Below are 23,344 nucleotides of genomic sequence, written 5' to 3' on the forward strand. Positions count from 1 at the left end.
TCTCATATGCTTTTACCATTTGCCTACATGACAACATTCTTATATAACATAAATATACTTGCGAAAATGCCAAATTTCACACACTGTTCAGCTCCTTTTAATAAATGTTGCTACTGTTTTGTTGACCACCTATCTTTAACTTGTCTCATGACAAAAATAATAAATAAAAATTAAATAAATTTAACACATTTAACACAATTTTTTTGGCATTTATACAACGAAATTATTGTACACTTTTAGAGATGTTTCAAAGAAGATAATATTTTAAAGTAAATAATATAATAAATCATAAAATCTAGTATAATAAATGAATTTAAAATAAATAATATTTGTTTTTACTTACGTTATGTAGTTATCCATGAGATTCAGATTTTTCAGCAATAGGTAACAAAAATGACCAACTGAAAATGCATGCATCCAGTTGTGGTATGGAGGGTCTCTATAATTTTTCTTTACCATTAAAACAAACCTATATATAAAAATAAATTTCTAAAAATATCAGTATTTGCTCATAATACACACAAAGTTTTCAAGTAATGTATAAAAACACACTGTATATTGTATGTCAACAAATATGTCACTCCATAACATTGGGGGGATTTTTTGATTCAACATTTAAAATAATTAAAATTCATTCATATGTTCACAGTTGAGCATTATATTTATGTTGTCAAGTATAAAGTTTTGAGCTCTAGTCCCAGGACATGGAATCAAATGACTGATGTAGAAGACATAGTAGAGTTGTTCAATAAACACTTTATTGGAGTATTTCATCCTGGAGAAGTAAGTTTTAATACTAGAGGGATAGGGCAGGTTTGAGATTTAGAGGTGGAAGAGGAGAGTGTGTTCCAAATATACTGAGTACCCTGGATGTCAGTAAAGCCGTGGGACTGGATGGTATTTCACCATGGGTTTTGAGAGAATGTGGTAAAGAACTGATAGCTCCGTTGACCTGGCTTTTCAATGAAAGTCTCGCTATGGGAAATGTACCCAGGAATGGAAGGAAGGTAAGATAGTGCCACTGCATAATGGCGGTAGCAGACTGGAAATGTCAAATTATAGAGCAATTTGTGTTTCATCAGTAGTTGTTAAGATCTTGGAGAAATTAGTGAGGGACCATATACAGCATTGGGTAGATCAGTAAAATTATCTGTGAGAGTCAACATGGATTTATTAAGGGGTGCTCTTGCTTTAGTAATACACCCTCTGTCCAAAAAGAAACTGGTGGTGCCACCTGTTGCATCTTTTTGTTGTCAAAAGCGGCAACAAATTATTATCCAGAATAGATAATTTGTTGTCGTTAACGTTCCATCGAGTTTTTCGACTCCTGGTGATTCTATGAACATACACTCTCCATTCAGATCTGTCCCTAGCCATATCTTTCAGAATTTCCAAGCACATTCCAGTTGCTTCTTTAACTCCATCCACCCATCTAATTCTTGGTCTTTCTCTTCTCATGCTTCCATCAACTTTAGCAAGCATCATCATCATCTTCTCCCGACTGTTGTTTGCTTGCATTAATATGTCCAAAGTATGACAATTTGCTAGATGATCATAATAATAATAGATTGATAATAATAGTATTCTCAATGATGTCAGCATGTGCTTGGTAATGGTGGTCCATGATTTAGCAATATCCTTATGTACTATGACAGGGCAACAAATTCACTGAAGAAGAGAGAAACATATACAATGGCATACTTGGATTTTTCAAAGGTTTTTGACAGACTCTCACATGACAAGCTGACAACTAAAGTTGAAACAGATGGGATTGAATAAGAGACTAGCGAGTTGGATATGTGATAGACTGTTAAATAGATATCAGCAGGTTGTGTATGGGAGAGAATCATCTCAAAAGAGGAAGTGGAGTGTCACAGGAGTCTGATTTGGGACTACTTTTATCTTGTATGCTAATGATATTAACTTAATTGGACAGGCTTAACTGGATATATGCAGCTGTTTGCCAGTAATGTAAAGCTGAGCATAACAATGAATAACTCTGTGAGTGGGCAAGTGAGAGACGCTATCAGTTTAATGCTATAAAGTGTCAAGTCTTGAAATTTAGTAGGTAAGGCTGCAAGGATACAATTAATGGGTAAATTTTGAAGGAGGTAGAAGAGATGAGAAAGCCAGGAGTGAAGGTGGACAGAGACTTCAACTTTAAGGATCACACTGCTAAAATTATAAGGACATCAGAACAGATTATGGCAATGATGAGGAGCACCTTGACATGCAGAAGCAAAGAGGTTCCCTTGTCAAGCCACAAATGTACTATTTTGTGCAGAATTGGTAGCCTGGTTTTCAAGAGGATGAGGATATTGTAGAGATGATCAAGAGGAGGTTCAAGTCAGTAGGTATATGAAATGTGATATGAGGAAAAATTGAGGGAATGCAACTTGCAGAGTCTTATGAATAGAAGGAGAGAGAATATGATTGAGATGTATAAATCAGAGTAGAAGGAGACAAGGGAAGAGAGAAGCCATTCCTGGAAGTTGTACAAGCAGCATGTGAACAAGAAAGTAAGGAGAAGGCCATTTGTAGGGACAGTGGTTGGCAAGTGGAATATCCAAAAGTATGATGAGTGCAGAAGCTGTGAATGGACTTAAGGCAGAGTTTGATTTTTTGTTATAATTTTTTTATGAAAGTGTTGTGCAACCTCCGATGATGAGTCTCGACTCCATGAAGGTCTGATATTAATAATAATAATAATAATAGTGTAATACGGTACTACAATAATGAAACAAAAGAAACTGAAATTAAGAAAGGAATTAGATATGGTCATTAAGTTCAATATATTAATAGATGAAATAATAACAGAACTAAAAGAAAAGAAGTTAAACTGAATAAAAACTGATAAGAATACAGTAAACTTGATCTGTTACGCTGTTGATGTAGTAAACCCAGAGAATAATTTACAAAATACTTCATTCCAAATAAATTCTCCAAAAATATGGAAACATCAAAACAAAAAACCCAAGGTTAGTAATTACACACTTGTGATCAGCAGGCAACCAATCAAGTGAAATAAGCATAAAAATAATAGAAGTGATGATTTCGAGTACTCAGAATTTAGATTAAATAAGAAGGAATAACAGAAATCTGATAAAAGAGCAGTCATTTAGAAAAACGAGTGTTCTGAATGTTTAATCAGAACAGCATGGGAAAAATAAAAATTTAAATGCCATAAGTAAGATAGAAGATGTGCATTACAGCGAGCATCACTACAATGAACTATGCCTAAGTCTCATAAAACCAATGGTATTTTAAAGCAAATAGTAAAAAGAGCAAAACCTTCACAATAGCAAATGAAATCTATATTTTTTATGCTATTTCCTTGCAAATGATATTACAAAATATAACTGTTGGGAGTAATGTTAAAAAAAAAAAAAAAAATCGGCTAACGCCTTTTTATTCCCGTATACGGGGAGTAGGCGAGGCCATTTAGCCCTATCTAACTTTTGGAGACTGAGTGGGCAGTTCAATCTCCACTGGTACCAACCAGAGATAGATGGCCCAAGGTTATCACTAATTAAGCGGTACACAGGGAAGAGAGACGGCTCAAATGTGCCGCCATCTCGTGGTCCCTAACCCTAACACAATATATTTAATGTCTGAAATAATGTGGGTTCTACGGTCGATTTTCTTGCATTTACGGGACGAAAAACCCGAGTTTCCAGGAGGAAAAACCCGCTAGCCCGTGCCAGAGATCGACTAACTCGGGAACTGGTCGAAAAAAGGCTTAGAAAAATTTCCTCTAGTCGCCGACTAGACTCAAAACCAAGTCTTCATTCGTGTGGCCAAGTGCCGTGGTGTGTAAACGCCACATCCACTGAGCTACACAGGCTGCAGGGAGTAATGTTATGAGAAGTAATTTGTATTGTATTTTTTCAATTTAAAAAATAAAATAAAATAAAATTTATCTTTATTTTTAGTGTCTCCATTGACAGAAGCTAAATCAAATTTATTCTGTGAATCATCTGTAAAAACATAGCTGTAAAACAACAAATATTCTTAAAAAAACTATAGCAAAATGAAGGAAAAAAATTTTGAATGGGGGGTGGGAATAAGTCAAGGTAATTCTGAATAAGTAACACATAAACACAGTTGAAAATATTTAATAAAGATAGATTAATTACAGATATTTCAATCCACGTATTGTGGATCATTGTCAGTGTAATATGGTTGGAAATCAAAAAAATTAAACAACAATGAAGGTATATGGAGAATGGAATCTTTTCTTATATGCAGTTGCAAGACAGCCAGGTAAAAATATGATACTATTAGGATTAACTGTGATGTACATGCATGTGATTAAACAAATTTGAAGCATATGTGTACATGTTAATAAAAAACATATATTATTATTATTATTATTCCTGACACCTCCAAGGAGTCCGAAGACTCATTGCAGGAGGACACCTACAACTGTCTCAACCACTACACTGAACCTCTACTACGAATCATCTCCATCAACGCCATCTACCACCCACAATTCAAAGGATTCTGTGGCTAATATTAGTAATCCCATGTTCTACTAGAACTGATTTGTTCTAGCAGAACATGGAAGAAACATTTCTTGCATGAAGAAACAGCACATTTCTTGAAAAAAATGTTGGATTGTTCAGAAAGGTGTATAGAAACAGATCGACATGTCTGTTCAAAATAGAATAACCTGCAGTTTTTGCAACTATAAACTTAACTACCTCAATAATTACTAAGCATTCGGTATAATTTTCACTAATAATAATTTTTGGCAAAATGTATACAATTTTTCCAAAATATTACATTAAATAAAATTTCTTTGCTCCAGCAATTCTCCTACCTGTCCTGTGCTGATGACACATTGCATCGCCACTGTGTATATTATACTTCATAAGAAACTCTATTCTTGTTTTAATCCTATACACAAGAGTAAGAATAAGCATGAAGTAATTTTACAACTAGTCTACTTGTATATAGAGGCTGCTGACTTTTGATCAATTGGCTTAGTATCCCATAATGCCAAAACATTTTGATAGGGGTGACTTCTCAGACCAGTTTTGACCTTTATTGAGGTACTATTAAAATGCAGGAATACCTCTCTAAAAAACTTCATAAGTCTCACTGAGAAAAGGATCACTACTAAATTCATCACTACTGCCCTGAATTGCTACAGAACAGGAAACTCAGCAGTGGTTCCACTTAGTCACAGGCAAAAACCTGTCACCGAGTATGTTAAAGTGAAGGCCTTCTCCAACAACTAAGGCGATTTCTCATATCATTTAATGAGTGACCTCAAAGGATCATTTAACTCATTAAATCTCAATCACTCAGCAGTAGTTCTACCCAGTGACAGGCTCACCCTATCACTGAGCGGAGCCTCTTTACTCCCTAGGAAGTATACACAAGATCACTCAGAGTAATTCTGCATATATTTTCCATATGCCAATAGAAAAATGGTGATGCGGATGAGAGATGGTTGTGAAAAGTTTTTCCACTGGTTACAATGTATATTATACTTGACAAGAAATTATATTCTTATTTTAATCCTGTACCCAAGTGCAAGCCTAAGTGTGAAGTTACTTAACACTTATGCCTGGGTATTTAAAATATTTAATAATAAGGTGATTAACCTCTTTTAGTGCAATATTTATACAGGGTATTTATACTTTATTTATACTTTTCTTGACTTAAATGAATAATCTGAATCAGGTTTCACGATCAGTTTATTTAAATTTACTTGAATATGGGAAAAATATGATTTTGGCATAAATTTAACCATGGTATCTCTTTAGGTCTGGCTCCCACTGATAAGACCTCATTAAAGGTCAAAACCAGTCCATGTAGTGACCCTCCTGCTAATGTTTTTGCATTATGGGATATTAAGGCACAAGAAAAATGCATAAGCATGAAATAATTTCACAACTACCTCAATTTGAAGTCAACAGCCTGCACATGCAAATATACTAGTAGTGCAGTTACTTTGATCTTATACTTATGCTTGGGATTAAAAAAATAATATAATTTGTCAAATATAATATGCATTGTAACCAAGTTCCACATCTGTGATTAGTATAAGATTTCCTGCTATTTCCTTTGTTTACCCCAAATTTATCACTCTTCAGCAGAGGATTATATTCAATAGTTATTCAAAGTTTAAAAGACTTCAGTATTATAGGCTACCAATACTTGAAACTCTTTAATGCATGGGGAGGTAAATTCAAGATCAATTATTGTGTTCCATGGAGTGAGTGATGATCCCAACAGGCTGCTGTGAGAAATTTAAGAAGTTATAGTTACCAAAATGGGTGTCGATCTGTCCCTGGAAGTTACGAAAGGAAACTGTGAGAAAGAGGGTGAGGAATGGTTTCTTTGCATGGAGGATGGTTGAACCATGGAATGCATTGCCTGATAGAGTAGTGAGAGTGAGAATGGTCAATGCATTTAAGGAGTGGTATGATAGACTGTGTGTTTCCTAGGAGGGACCTCCCTCGATGAGTCTTGATAGATATGTGTTTCTTAGAAAGGACCTCCCGCGATGAGTTTTTTGACTTCATGGAGGCCTGAATAATAATAATAGCTTCTTGGTTATTTATTTCCTGGGATTGATTCCCCCCCCCACTTCTATGAAGTGGGGAAAGGGAAAATCAGGCGAGTCGTTTTCCCTATATTCACTATAATGAATCTTGTATTATAACCACCTATTTCTCTGCTCCCTAGGAGTCCTGCTGTAGTGAGCATCTACAAATATATAAAAGTATAATAAGACCAGTATTAACAACTATTAAATAAATGGACTGGAAAAAAGGATAACAAAAGCATGTTAACAAAATGCAAAAGCATTAAAATAAGAATAAACCAGAAACAAGAAAGTATAAAGAAATTATACTTTCTTGCTATTGTAATTTATTTTGTAATCAAGCAGAAAATGTTCTACAAATACTTTTCATCCAGACTGTTTTAACAAATTGGAGATACAAAATTTTACTGCTTGTATATGGAATATACATTTCTGTATTAATTTAACTTCTGTATGTTCCTGGGTCTAGCTCCCATTGATGACATGCCAATAAAGGCAGAATCCAATCTGGGTAGTAACCCTTCCCACAATGTATATCAGTATACATATCCCATAGTACTTTGCACTATGGGATACTGAGGCAGTTGATATGAAGCCAATGACTTCTATATACAAGTAGACTAATCATGAAAATACTTCATGTATAAACTTTGATTACTTATATTTGGATAAAGGTTTAAAACAAGAATGCCATTTCTTGTCTACTATAATTTAACGAGGCTAATTTAAGTTTGAGTCCTAGTCTTAAACTATTTTGCGATCCTCTACACCCCCAACAAGATTAGTGCAATATTTATTCAGGGTATACTTTTCTTGACTTAAATGAATAATCTCAATCAGGTTTCACAATCATTCTTTTGGAAATTTGCTACAATACTAGATTATTATTATTATTACTGCATGGGCAACTCCACAGAGTCCTCAGGCTCATCATGAACTACTCAAACTACCGACATGATATCTATCAGTACCTCTCCTTGAAACCATTAAGAGACAAAGTACTCACAACTGACTCAGGCAATCCATTCCATTCATTCGCCACTCCCCAAGTGAAAAATCTAGTCCTCACACCCTCGCTAACCACACTCTTACCCAACTTCCAGGGATGACCTCTTGTTCTGCTCCCACAAGTCAAATGCTGAAACATTTTCCCTGCATTAATTCTATAAAATCCTTTAAGTAATATAAATGATTCTATCATATCCTTCCTTTTTCACCTATTAACCAACTTTTGTAATCCACAAACCATCAATATATCCTCATAAGGAACATGAAGATAGATTGATTTGTCTATTTCTATCCTCATAGAAACAGACAAAACAGTTAAATTATTGAATAACCACTTTGAAGGGATCTATCATCCATAAGAAGATATTTCTGACAGATATAAGAAATAAGGTAGGAATAGAGTTTGATGAAACAGATATTATATTAGGATATTAGGATAATAAAAGTATATTAGGATATTTCAGAATCTCAGTGTTAAATGTAGATATGACATTAGATGAGATATCAGCTAGCATATTATGAGAAGTTCAAGGACATGCAAAGGAATTGGCATTGTTTGACTTAAGTCTCAGCTCTGGTTAATTCCCGAGGGAGTTGAAGAAAGACAAAATGCTGTAGTTCCATTTTATAAAGGAGACTAAAATTGAGTTAGCAAATTTTAAGCCAATCAGTATTTCAAAAGCAATGGTAACAATATAGGGCAGAATGGCTTTGTCCAGGATAGGTCAATGTGGAAAACTTGTTAATTTAATCTTTTTTTTTAATATAGTAATGGTTGAGTTGATAAAGGGAATGGCTACATAATGATACTACTGGATTTTGCAAATGTGTGACATGATTCCACAGTAAATTCTATTACCCAAACTGGAGCAAATACTGTGGATGAAGTTGGTGATATGGATACAAGGATAAGTGGGAGAAGAATTTTAACTCCCCAGGTGTGAAACCACCATCCCACTTAATGGAGGCCTGAAGTGGCTTGAAAAAGTTCCATGTTTGGTCGATACGGAAGCATTTCAGGACTATGTGAAAATAAATTAAAAATGAAAAAAAAAAAAAACCGATATAAAAATTTATAAAAATAGAAAAGAAAAAAAAACCCTTTAGCCCACCCACCTACAAAATGTACAATAGGTTTATAAATAGACTTTCAAAAATGAACTGATGTCATGAGTGTAATACGTATGCATGGCAGAGTGTAAGAGATGTGTTTGTGGGGGGGGAGAAAGAGAGAGAGAGAAAATGAATGGGAGATGAGAGAAAGTGTGGATTTGTTGGAAATACAATATATTATTAGACCACAAGGCAATGAATATGAAACAGACTGAAAAGATAGAAGATGGCATAAATGAGAGAAATGGAAATGAAACGAAAGCTAGTGAAACTGAGGGAATGAAAGAATGCAAGAATGTGGAAGCGAAAGTTAGTGATTAGGGAGTGAAATAAAGTATGAATGAGGAAACAGAAGTAAGGTGTGGCAGAACGAAAGGTAGTGAGACTGCGGGAGTGAAATTATTGGAATGCAAGATTAAATGAAAAAGTTATTGAAAATGAAAAATGAAATGAGGAATATGCAGAGTGATGTTAGGACGTTTAGTGAAAACTAATGAAAGTGTGCAAGAGAATAGAATGAAAGAATAAAGAATAAAAGAGGTGAAGAGTAATTCCAGGATAGCAGTATCCTCTAGCTATGGAAATTCCATAGCTAGAGGATTAGTTAATGAGAGAGTCCATAAGGTCTGCTATCCAGGAGGGAGATGAATAGAATAATTCAGGCATTGGACACGAGGAAGAAACGAGAAAGAGAGTTAGTAGTGATTGTGAGGACATATGATCTAAGTGGACATGAGGGCAAATATCAGGAGGTTATTGAGAAGAGTAAAAGATAACAATGTAGTGGGAAGGTTTCCAGTGTGTTGCCGAGGTATGACAATGATGAGTAGCTATGGAGACCCAAAATCATTAATAGTATGCTAGCGGAGTGTGTGAGGGGAAGGGAGTACAGTTTGTGGATGTATGGCATGTATTTGAGACATCCTTGCCTAACTCCCTTTCCAACCTGAAGCTAATCAGTTAATCCAACACCTGTTCTTACCATGGCTTCTTGCTCCCTGTACGTTAGCTATCAGCCTGATGGCATGTTGAGGAAAACCCATTCTTTTCATTACCTCCCACAATTTCACATACTGAACAGAGTTAAAAGCTTTAGAGAAGTCTATGAAACATTGCCATAGGGCAGTGTTTCTCAACCTGTGGTCCGCGACGATGCGACAGGTGGTCTGCAGGCAGACTTAAATTAATTGAATAAATATATATTTTTTAATTATCCAAACAAAACAAATTAAAATTGAATAAGTAAAAATTATTGAAATCAAATGGAGACTTAAAAAAACAACAACAAATAGAGTTAGAATGTTCAAAGGCAGAAGCAATAAAACTATATTGTTGTTCATTTCACCCTTTTTATTATTCGCCATTCTGCCACTAAATTTGTAGCGGCAGAATGACAAATAATAAAAGTGGGGTGAAGTGAACAATAGTGTTTTATTGCCATAGACAGTATGACAAGATTTCTTAAACGCAAAAAAGTACCGCCCAGGGCACACTTTTTGGTACCCTTACCTTTCCCAAAACCTGATTGTTCTTCAGGCATCTCTGCCTCAACTTTGGCCTCAATCCTATTTAGAATGATCTTTAATAAAATTTTTCTTGCATGAGATATTAAACTAATAGTTCTCTAGTTCTTGCAATCCTTCATATCTCCCTTCTTATGTAGTGGTATGAAAACTGGACTTCTTTCAGTCTCTAGGCCATATCCTGTCTCCCATATCCTTGTAATTAATCAATTTATGAAACACTCTTATCCTTCCATCTCCTGTAACCTTAATTAACTTTGCTGAGATTCCATCTGCACCTGGGGCCTTATTGCTATTAAGCTGTTTAAATGCTCTTTCAACTTCATACCTAAGTAGAGGAGGTTCCGAATCGAAATTTGTGGTGTGAGAGCTCCTCCAAATTTTCTTTATCCTTTATGTTGTATAGTTCTTCACAGTATTCTTTCCATCTGTTTTTGATTTCCGGTTCTTCTGGTAGTAGCTCCATTCCTATCTTTGATGATATTCAATTTGGGCTTAAACTTTTGCATTGAATCTGATATCCATGGGTTGCTTGGTCTCCCTGTTAGGCCAAGATACTTCTTGGCTATATTCTGTATTATAACCTTGACTCCTTTCCAAAGCATTTCAACACTCTGTATACATTATTATTATTATTATTATACAGTGTTCTGCATATAACCTATGTATGTGTATGTAATAGTATGCACATGTACATATTGCTGTAAACAGTATGTATGAACAATAATAAACAGTGATAGATTTTTTTTAAAAAAATTAAATTAGGATACAATAAACATTCAGCTTTGTGAAATATAAAACAAATGCCACCAAGGATAATCCAGTAATTATTACAATTATTATTCAACATATTTAATAAAATAAATAAATATATCAAAATTATAAACCAGAATGAAGGATGTTTAACTCCAATATAATTTATACGATTTTATAATCTATTCTTTGTCCAGGTTAAAATTATGCTATATAAATAATGTGATTAAAAATACTGGATTGAGTTAGTTAATTATTTTTATCCAGAGTAGAAAGTAATGTGAATAAACATCTACATTAACCTCCGAAAAAGAATGGATATTTTAGCTATTAATTCATAAAAATAAAAACAATAAAAAATTGAATGGACCTTGCTAAGGTATGCCTATGTATTCTCCACTGTGAAATCATTCCCATATCTTCAAACATACTTAAAACAGCCTAAATGTAAAGAAAAATATAATAATGAATTAAATTTAGAAAATATGAACAGTATGGTATGATATAAATGAAAACAAGAATATAATTTCTATAATATAACACACACATATATAAACATGACAAATGGAAAAATTACTAGTCATAAAAGATATTAGATAGCATTTGCATAGGATGTTGCAAAGAGCAAAGGTTAATAGCATGAGCCAAAAAAAAAAAAAGCAATTATACTGTTTAAGTGTAATAACACTCCCTGGAGTCACCCATAATAATAATAATAATAATAATAATAATAATAATTTGTATAAAGAGAATTTAATGACTGAATATATATAATATATATATATATATATAATATATTCTTTCTTATTCTTATATATGCATATACATATTCTGTAATGCCTTTATTTTCAAGAGGAGTAGTGAGTGAGTTCGATGCAAGGTATGATAGATACTGTGAGAATGTCGTATAGTTGTGTGGACATGATGTTTAGGGCCTCCCTCGATGAGTCTAAGGACTCCCTGGAGTCGCCCGTAATAATAAAGTGTGACCATGATAAGTTGCAAAGAAGTGCTGTGATGACAATAGTTGAGTTCAGTAGGTATGGTCTCTGCCATTTTAGGACAAGATGAATCTGACAGGAAAATGAGTTAACTGCAAAAGATGTACTGCTACCTTGGACTTAGGTATTAGAGACTTGAAGAAATCATTGCAAGGCAAGCCAGAGAAAGCAGAATGAGAGATGTGAAAATGCAAGTGTAGATATATACAGAAATGGAAATGAGTGAGATTTGGGTTTAGTTGAAATTATGACTAATGCACAATTCTATCCTAGATTTTTTTATTTTTTAAAGATTGTCCTTGAAAAGTAAACAACAGGAATAAATATTTAAAGGAAATTATTACTTACTGTACATGTCAGTATACAAGGCAACTGAGCATATAAGAAGATCGCCAAAATTTATTTTCAAAATGTTTATTTTCAGCTGTATTCACTGTATAAGGCAATCAAATTTCGTACTTGCTATTGATTGCACTAACACAGTGGTTTGGTTTCCAACCTTTTCCACTTGTGTACCCCTTTTAAACCCATTTCTATAAATTGTACCTCTTGTTTTTAAAATAGCTGTTTTTAAATACTGGCACTTTTGTTCAGTGCCTATCTTAATGTAAAATTGTTTGCTTTACTTGTTTTTCTGCCATTACTGATTATTTTTCATGTACCCCTGGGGGGGTACACATGCCACCAGTTGGGAACTGATGCTGTCTAACACATTAATATAATGTAGGCATAGAAAAATCACAACAGGTATCTCTTTACTGAAATTTATAAATGATGTTTTTCCATAGAAGATGATCCATATAATGGTTTGTTTATACCAATCTGATTTTTTCATCATCATCATATTCCTGCCATGTATTCTCAAAGGGTGTCAGGATATGATAGTACATGAAAAATTTACATCATTACGAACTTCCTATCTACAATTTTCCTCCAAATCAGCCTGTTACTTGTCAAAACTACAACATTATCAGATCTTATATTTCTATCGTCTAAGGCACTTTGTACTGTATCAATCCACCTATATCTTGGTCTTCCTCTGGGTTGTTTTCCTGCCAACCTGGTGGAGAACACTTGCTTGGCTAATTTTTTCATATATTGTAATTCATGTGATCACGCCAGTAAAATTTCATTAGGATATAAATGAAAATTCACCTGCTTACACTAATGAATACATTTATTAAATACAAATACTTATATACAAAATATATGAATATATTAAATACACTGCTTGGAAAGAAGTTAACAGACATTCCCACTGACAAGGTGCATTGTATGATGTAGATGCATGTGTTTGTCGCAGTATAAATTGGAGGAATATGATGCTTCCAAGTCAGTGCAACTGTGTTTGGATGAAATGGCTCCGAGAAAGGAACTGACAGAGTTTGAAAGAGGTGTTGTGATAGGATGCCATGTTGCAGACCTATCTGTTTGGCAAACTGTTGACAACTTGGGCCATTCCAGGTCAACGATCAGTGATACATACCAAACTGCGATGATGGAAGCACAGGGAGTCAACTGTAAGTGCTATCTGCCGTGAAAAAGCAACCATCACTGAACTTGATGTGGGGTACTACGAAGGATAAAAACTGCCATTCGTTGGCTGACGTGATGAATGCAGAGTTCCAGGCATCAACTGGAACATGAATCTACACAAAACTGAGGCTCACAATATGAGTTTCCATGACAGGACTGCAATATACAAGCCCCGCATTAACATTGCCCAAACCAACATGCAGTATTGTCTTCAGTGGTACAAAGAAGATGTACAGCGAGATGTAGAAGCTTAGAAAGCTGTGTTATAGAGCAACAAATCACACTACATCCTCTACCAAGCAGATGAATCAGTGAGAGTGTGGTTGGTGCCCAGTGAACATCTTTTACCAAAGTATGTAATCCCAACTATGAAATTTGGATGTGATGGTGTGGTCATTTTTCCTGGTTTGGCCTTGGACCCCTGTTTGTGTGTTATGAACACTGAATGCCGAGGGGTATCTGAACATTCTGGACAATGCAATGTTTTCTCTTTCTACGGAACTGACCATCATCTCTTTCAGCAAGACAATACATGTCATAAGGGTGCCGCTTTACATGCATGGTTTGTAGACATTAATGTCATCTCACTTGACTGGCCTCCACAGAGCCCTGCTCTCAACCCTATTGAACATCTGTAGGATGAAATGAAGCATCAGATGAGGTCAAGGGACATCATCCCACAACAGTCCAGGAATTCATGACATGCTTACAGAAAGAATGGTCCAAAATTCCCATCGATCGCTATTGTACGCTTGTGAAAAGTATGCCCCATAGGACTGTTGCAGTCATTGCTGTGAAAAGAGGTCCTACATCTTATTAAGGTGGGTGCCATGGCTGTTTGTTCCTCACACTATAATGTCTGTTAACTTCTTTCCAAGCAGTGTATAATAATATATGTTGAAAGTTTTTTTTAACTTGGTTCTACTATAAATTAAAGATGCCAAGAAATTATGCCAAATAGCAAATAGGCTTGCTATCACCACTGGCATCTAGCAAAAATGTGTGAAGTACAAAACTGCAGGATTATCTAACTAAATTTAATGACTGTCGTAATAAATTTGGTATGAAAATCAGCAATAAAAAGGCAGAAACCCTGAAAATCTCAAATGCATCCTGAATGAAGAGCCTATAGAACAAGTAAAACATTTTAGATATTTAGGTACACATCTTAGTGAAGATGGCAAAAATACAGAACCAGATAACAGAATTAGCAAAGCAGGTATAGCAGAAAATTATCTGTATAAATTTATATGGAATAAGAGAGAAATTAATCAAAACACTTAACTTGCTATGTACAAAACAGTGTTTCATTTCAACTTTTGAATCCAAGAGCTGGGTTACAAATAAAACACTTATCAGAGACTGGAGACCACAGATATGAGAGTTCTGAGTAAAATTAGAGAATTGACAGATTGTATCAATGGCAGAATTGTTTTAAAATGACGGTATTAGAAACTAACTTGATAATGTTATGATTCAGGAATGTGTGAGCAAACACTCTCAGGTAGTATGTCACTTAAACAGAATGGGAGAGAAAAGATTAGCAAAGGAGGTGCTTCGGAATTACAAAGCAGGTAATTATGATAAGCTGAGGAGCCAGCTTTCAGCTGAGACATGGGATAAAAATTTGGAGGGGGAAAGAGATGGTGGTGGTGGTGGTGGTGGTGCATGGGAATGTATACCTAGAGTCAGAAGGGTAAATCAGGTAGGAGTTATTTTAAGCAGGAGTTGCACAAAAGAAAAGGTTGTGGAGGGATTATAAAGAAAAAAGGTGATCACAGCATGCCCATGAGCAGTATAAGGCACAGGCAAGAAGAATGAGTGGTATGGTAAAGAAGGCCAAAGCCAATTATGAGAGAAAGCTAGCTGAGATGAGACCAAAAGAAATCATATAAATTCTTTTGCTATATGGCAAGTAAAAGGAGGAATGACTATGAATGACTTTAAAAAGTGCAGATGGTGGGAAGGTAATAGAATGAAACCAAATAGTTGAATTACCGAGTGAACGTTTTGCAGTGGTGTAACATCTAGGTGGTGACATTGCAGTGTCAGATATGGCATTCACTAATCATTGATAGGAGAATAGAGGTTCAAGAAATAAAGATGCTTAAAATATTGCAAAAACTCAGTTTACAAACACAAAAACTCAGATACACAGTTTTAGGTTTAGAGGGTATTTGGGCCCATGTATTACAAGAATATGGAAGGGAATTATCAGCTCCTCTGACAAGGTGTTTAATTTAAGCCTCAGTACCGGGAAGTTGCCAATGGAATGGAAAGAGGACAAAATAGTCCCATTTCATAAAGCAACCAACCAAGACAGAAGTAGCAAATTATAGGCCAATCAGTGTCTGGGAAGTGGTCGTTTAGATACTGGAGAAACTGGTGCGGTTTTGTGAAAGGTAGGTCTTGCCTTAGTAATATGCTTACTTTTTATAATCAAGTAACAATGGAGTTGGATAAGGGAAATGGCCACTTAGTGATATTGCTAGACTCATCTCAGTATCCCCCAGAAAGCATTCGACAAGATTTCACATAAAACTGTATTATTGCATAAACTGGAGCAAATTAGGTGGACATGAATCTGGTGATTTGGATTAGAGGATAGTTGATGGACAGATATCAAAGAGTGGTCTATAGAAGATAATAAATTCAGTTTAATCCTTTATCCAAGTATAAGCAAACAAAGTTTGCGCCTGAAGTATCTTCAGGACCGAGGCAACTCGTGGTAAAGGTGGACCAAGCTCTCATCACTCCTCATCTCAGTATCTCCCATAATGCAAAGCACATCTCCTTGCAGACATGTATAATGCTATGCATTAAGGGAGGGGTCACTATCCATACCAGTTTTGACCTTAATTGAGGTCTCTTCAGTGGGAGCCACACCCAGAAGTGGTGATACTATGGCAGAAGCAATGGAGAAGTCATATTTACCTATACGAGCTGCCAAAAGGTGTATTATTAAATTACTCTGGATTTAGAGAAAGATGTTGGAAGTTTTTTCCCACTTGGTTAGACTATAATAAATTTAGTTTACTCCTTTATACAAGTGTAAGCAAACAAAGTTTGCGCCTGAAGTATCTTTTGGCTCCCACTGACGAGACCTCAATAAAGGTCGAAACCGGTCTGGGTAGTGATCCTTCCCCCTAATGCATAGCATTATACATGTCCACAAGGAGATGTGCTTTGCATTATGGGAGCTACCGAGACAAGGAGTGATGATAGCTTGGTCCGCCTTTACCACGAGTTGCCTCAGTCCTGAAGATACTTCAGGCGCAAACTTTGTTTGCTTACACCTGGATAAAGGATTAAACTAAATTTATTATAGTCTAACCAAGTGGAAAAAAAACTTCCAACATCTTTCTCTAAATGCAAAGTAATTTAATAATAAGGTGGCACACCTTGTGCCAACTCGTATAGGTAAATATGACTTCTCCGTTGCTTCTGCCCAGTGCCAGATTTACGTATAAGATAAAAAAGCTACAGCTTAGGGCCTCGCAATCTGCCAGGGCCTCAAATAAAAAAAAACAAAAAGATCAGCTGATGTAATTTAAAACAGTACGGGGGCCTCTGGGTTTTGTATAGCTTAGGGCCTCAGCAAGTCTACATCCAGCCCTGCTTTTGCCTTGGTATCACCACTTCAGGGTGTGGTTCCCACTGACGAGACCTCAATAAAGGTTGAAACCGGTCTGGGTAGTGACCCTTCCCTTAATGCATAGCATTATACATTTCCACAAGGAGATGTGCTTTGCATTATGGGAGATACTGAGACAAGGAGTGACGAGAGCTTGGTCCACCTTTACCAAGAGTTGCCTCAGTCCTGAAGATACTTCAGGGCGCAAATTTTGTTTGCTTACACTTGGATAAAGGATTAAACTAAATTTATTATAGTCTAACCAAGTGGGGAAAAAACTTCCAAGGTCTATAGAAGAGATGAGTCCAGGAGAAGGCAAGTGACCAGTGGTGTACCACAGCACTCAGTACTTGGTTCTCTGTTGTTTAATTTGTATATCAGAGATACAGGAAATATTCAGTTATTTGCTGATGATGCTAGACAGCAAAGAGCGATGGCAAATGAAGGTGATGCAGAGATTCTGCAGGAAGACTTAAGTTAACTAGCAATATGGGCAAAGATAAATTACTGCCAGTTTAATGTGACCAAGAGTAAGGTGATGGAAAGACGAGATCACTAGCTGTGTACTATACTGATGGAACTGAGCTACAGGAAAGTGACGAGGCCAGGGACTTGTGGGGGGGGGGTCGGGATTGTGGACATGGAGTTGAAGTTTAGAGGGCATTGCAAAGGTAGCAAAAACAGCACATCAGATTATGTGGTTGTTAAAGAATACACTACACGAGCAGGGAAGAGAAGTTATTGTTCACCTACACAAAGTTCTAATAAAGCCACGTCTGGACTACTGCATACAGATCTGGACTCCAGGATATGAAGATGTTGTGGAGAGGATCCAGAAGCAAGTAAAGATTTTAGCAGGTCTGTGGAATGCTCCCTATGAGAATAGATTGACAGTCTTTCACCTATTAGCTAATTCAAAAAATTAGCTAATAGGTGAAAACCAGGAGGCATGATAAAAGCATTTAAGTTATTAAAGGAGTTTTATAAGATTGATATTGAAGACTCTTTTCATTACTTGGCAGGAAGGGAGAAAACAAGGGGTAACCAGTAAAAATTGTGTAAGAGTGTGATTAGGACCAGATTTTTTTGCTTAGAGAGTAGTGAATGGGTGGAATTGGTTGCCAGAAGTGGTTGTGGGTGCTTCATTAGTGAATGAGTTGAAGGAGATGTACGATAGGTATTGTGTGAATAATGGATCTTCTACAATGAGTATTTCAACTCCATTGAGATACCTGCATAATAAAAATCTTCTTCTACAGCTTCTCCCACTTAAGTGGGGTCACTGTTTGTTATGAGTCTCCTCCACACCTTCCTGTCTTGGGCTGTCACCACATCCAAGTTCTTCATCTTCAAGTCCTCTTCTACCAGCTCCCTCCATTTCTTCTTTGGCCGCCCACGCCTCCGCCTTCCTTGCACATCCATCTGCATGACCCTTCTTCCCACATATTCGTCCTCCCTCCTCATCACATGACCAAACCATCTCAACCTTGCTTCCTGTATTTTTGCTCCTAAGTTCGTAACTTTCACTGTTCCCCTGACATAGTCATTTCTCAGATGATCCTTTCTGGTCACACCGCACATCCACCTAAGCATTCTCATCTCTGCTACTTCCATCCTGCTGATGTTATTTTTCCTCAGGGCCACAGTTTCTATAGCATATGTCATAGCTGGCCTCACTACTGTCCTATAAATTTTGCCTTTCAGATTGATCGGCACCCTCTTATCCAGCCATCTCCCTCCAGTTCCTCCAACCTGCTTGTATCCTGCATCCAACTTCCTTCTCAGCTCCTCCATCTTCTTCCACTGTTGAACCTAAGTATCTAAAGTCTCTCACCTTCCTGACGACATTTCCTTCCAGCTCCAGATCTGTCTCCTGGCCACCGCCCACTGCGCAACACATATACTCTGTCTTACTTCTGCTCAGTCTCATACCTCTCTCTTCCAGTACTTTTCTCCATCTTTCCAGTTTAGTTTCCGCTTCTTCTCTTGAATCTACACACAGCAAGACGTCATCTGCATACAACATTGTCCAAGGTGCATCTTCTCTCACCTCCTCTGTTACCACCTCCATCACAATATTAAACAGTAATGGACTTAATTCTGACCCTTGATGCAAGCCAACTGTTACTTGAAAACTTTCTGTCTGTCCCAAACAGGTCCGAACACGTGTCTTCACATTTCTGTACATTTCCCGCACCAACCTGACATATTTCTCCGGCACCTTCTTCTCCCTCAGACACCTCCAGACTTCTTGCCTTGGCACTCTATCGTATGCTTTCTCCAGATCAATAAATACTAGATGTAGCTCCCTTTGTTTCTCTCGATATTTTTTAATCATCTGTCGTAATCCAAAGATAGCATCTGTTGTTGATCTACCAGGCATGAATCCAAATTGTTCCTTTGCAATCTCCACCTCCTCCCTCAATCTACCATCAAGAACCCTTTCTAGGATCTTCATTGTGTGGGACATCAACTTTATTCCTCTGTAATTTTTAGTCTTGTGCATCCCCTTTACCCTTGTAGATGGGAACAAGAGTACTCTCCCTAATTTTTAGTCTTGTGCATCCCCTTTACCCTTGTAGATGGGAACAAGAGTACTCTCCCTCCATTCCTCGGATATATTTTCCTGTTGGCAAACTTTCATGAACAGGTCCCAAAGCAGGTCAATTCCCTCTTCCCCCAGTGCCTTCCATGCCTCCACTGGAATTCTGTCGGGGCCCACCGCTTTTCCATTCCTCATCCTCTTCATTGCCTCCGTCACTTCCATTCTACTGATGTTCTGCACCATCCCCTCAGAAGGCTGCCCATCTCCTCTGTGAGTCCTTGCATTTTCCTCATTCAAAAGTCCCTCAAAGTATATTTTCCATCTGTTTCTTATGTCCACATCCCTCCATAATACTCTTCCTTCAGCATCTTTGATCTGCCTCACACGTAAGATGTCCTTAGCTGCTTTATTTCTACATTTCGCTAGTTGATAAATTTTTCTCTGTCCTTCCTTTGTTCCTAATTGATCATACAGATCTTGATATGCCATGGCCTTCGCCTGTGCCACAACTCTCTTGGCTTCTTGCTTTCTCTCTTTGTACACCTCTCTGTCCTCTTCCACTCTTGACTCATCCCACTTCTGCTTTGCCTTCCTCTTAGCTGTCACTGCCACTTGTACATCATTATTCCACCACCAACCCTCCTTCTGCTCTCTAATCTTTCCAGATGTCTAACCAAGCACCTCGATTGCACAGCTCAGGATTACTTTTGAATTATGTTTCCACCAATCTTGTACACTTTCCAGTCCATCCGAAATCCTCTCTAACACTCTCTCCCTAAAACGATTCCTCACACTCTCCTCTTTTAAGCGAAACCACTTAATTGTTTTCATCCCATGTCAACCAGAAGTTCTTATCTTCGACCTTATTTTAAAGTATGCGCACAGCAGTCGGTGTTGTTGTGCTACTTGATCTGTTGGAATTACTTTACAATTTGTCACAACCTTAAGATGTTTTCTTCTAGTCAAAATGTAGTCAATTTGTGAGCTGTTGTTACCACTACTAAATGTTATCAAATGTTCTTCCCTCTTGAAGAAAAACGAGTTCACAATTACCAGATCAAACGCTACTGCAAAGTCCACAACCCTCTCTCCTTCCTGGTTCATCATTCCCACTCCGTGGCCACCATGCACCCTTTCACAGTCTCTATTCTGTCTTCCTATGTGCCCGTTCAAGTCTCCTCCGACAATCACCATCTCATTTTCTTCCAATTCCCTCATTTCTTCATCTAACACGTTCCAGAACACATCTTTTTCCTCTGCTGTACAACCATCTTGCGGGGCATATACACATAATACGACCACCCGCTCTTCTCCAAGACCCAATTTCATTCGCATGATCCTGTCGTTCCTTCTACCCACGTCCAGTACTTCACCCTTCATTCTGCCACACACCACAATTCCTACACCATTTCTTCCCTCGTTATTCGCTCCAGAGTAGAACAATTTATATCCATCTCCCAGTTCTTTTGCCTTTCCCCCCTTTCCACCTTGTCTCCTGCACACATAAAATGTCCAACTTGCTCTTCCTCATGTCTGCCACCTCTCTTCCCCTTCCAGTCATGCTTCCAACATTCAGTGTTCCCACTCGCAACATCCTCTCCACCTGCTCGGCTCACTTCTTTAACCGCACCCGCCCTTGATGCGGTAGCCTCGTCCACTTCTCACAGCTGTAGGGCGATGTGGCTGCGCGTCGCTTAAGGGGTACGCCCTAGCCCTTATATCATTTTCTCTTCGACTCATAATCATAGTTTGAGTTGGCACTGAAGTTTTCCGACCGGATGCCCTTCCTGACATCAACCCTCGCATTTATCCGGGCTTGGGACCGGCACCTATTGAGGCCAGCTTGCCTCCTTCGGTAGCTGCATAAGACAAAATGACTTAGCAAGATAGGAAAGACTCACCCCTTGCCCTCAAATACTCTAATAGCATCAGGGGGAAGGAGCAAGGAGAGGAGAAAGAAGCAAAGAAAGAAGAGGAGGGACCAGTCTACAGAATAATATAACAGATATATATTACATGAAGTAAGGCATGGTAATATCTTTCTGTTATATTAACCTGCATAATAATAATAACAACAATAATATACCAGGAATAAGACCCAGAGGAAGACCAAAACCTAGGTGGACTGATGAAGTCAGAAGCTCCTTAGAAGAGTGAAATATAAGATCCAACAATATTGGAGTCTTGACAGACTAATTTGGAGGAACATTGCTGATGGAAGTGAGTAATAATATAAACTTTTCATGTAGTACTATCACAGCATCTTTTACATCCTTTGAGTAGTATACATATCAGGAATTTATATACGACATATTTGTAAATATTTATTTCTTTGTTCTTCCCGACTCATGATACTATACTTAGTGAAATTTCTTTGTGTTATAATAATTATGTCATTCAACAACTCGAGCATAATTTCATTATGTTTCAAATTGTGTTTAATATAATTTAGTTATTAAATCAATGTTCATTCTCACTGTAATTCTTGTAGTTTTTTTTTTTTTTTTTTTCAAAAAGCTAAAATATAACTTCAATGAAAATGAAATCCTGAGTAAAGATGCTTTTTAATTTGAATACAAAATGTAAGTACATTTTTTTTTTAATTTTTTTTTTATTTTTATAGTAGAAGCATTGTTTGAAATCAAAACAGAGAAAAGTGCAAAATTATATTTGTGATGAAAAGCATATGTTTTGGATGAATGGACAATATGTAATTTTATTTAGTTTTTATCTTTTTTCAAACCAATTTTTTCTTATCGATACCTATAACTAACAATTCACTATTAATAAACCTTATTGCATTAAAAAAAACAACTCACCAATGGTGTTTCCATTTCAGGTATTGAGCGAGGTGTGTAGTGAAAACAAGAAAAATCATCATGAAAATATTCTGGAGGAGGGACAACAACATGTGTTAATTTTAATACTTCTTCACATGGTACCTAAAATACAATTGCAGCACTTGAGCACACAAGAGATAAATTCATACACCTAGGTAAAATAAATTGTGTGAAAAATTTTTCCAAGAAATACATTAAAAAGTAATAATGACAGCAATGAATTCTAAAATAAACTTGTCATTAATTTTTAGCTGTTAAAATTAATGTCTCTATGAATCGTTTATGAGTTTAAGGTTGAAAAAAAAAAAAGGATAAAAAAATAATAACATAATAAAAAGTCAACCAAATTAATGTACTAGTAATATCACTTTAGCTATGCAGTCATAAAAACCATTAATCCTGCTCCATTACTAATAAAAGTAAAACATCAGATTAACAATTAGCAGACATTTATATATTATTATTTCGATGAGCTATGTGTGTATAATACTGGGTCCTCCCATGGAGTTAAAAGCAATGCTAGCTGGAGTTGCTTTCATATTGTTACAGTGCGATCGCTCTGGTGATGAGGCCACTACAACGGAAGCATCAAGGCAGCTGTTGAGGCTATGTGGCCGCTGCTTCCTATGGCACACCATTCAGGTGTGATGTGCAGGCACCAAATCATCCACAGATGACCTAGATACTGGTCTGGGTGTTGTGCTTAGAAGAGCAGCCACCATGCTGTGATCTATTGAGACTCATCCTCTGACTTAATCTTACACACAATCTCCACACTTACCACATCATCAAGTAATACATTCCAAACTCCACTGCTGCTCTCTGATCACAG

At 36.7% G+C, this 23,344-nt stretch overlaps 1 protein-coding gene across 1 annotated transcript in view; it reads right to left on the bottom strand.

The window, feature by feature from the left end:
* LOC150106633 (cGMP-dependent 3',5'-cyclic phosphodiesterase-like) overlaps window positions 1–23,344 on the bottom strand; it is a 302,619-nt gene that overhangs the window by 159,400 nt on the left and 119,875 nt on the right. Inside the window, exons 13-15 of the mRNA XM_090393446.1 lie at window positions 22,492–22,614; window positions 11,327–11,397; window positions 344–469 (exon numbers count right to left, since the gene is read on the bottom strand). Coding sequence (XP_090249572.1) covers window positions 344–469; window positions 11,327–11,397; window positions 22,492–22,614 — 320 coding nt within the window. The remainder of the gene's footprint in view (window positions 1–343; window positions 470–11,326; window positions 11,398–22,491; window positions 22,615–23,344) is intronic.

Source organism: Typopeltis vanoorti, chromosome 5 (genome assembly GCF_054136105.1).
Source record: "Typopeltis vanoorti isolate ZY-2024b chromosome 5, IOZ_Tvanoo_1.0, whole genome shotgun sequence".
Lineage (NCBI taxonomy): Eukaryota > Metazoa > Arthropoda > Arachnida > Uropygi > Thelyphonidae > Typopeltis > Typopeltis vanoorti.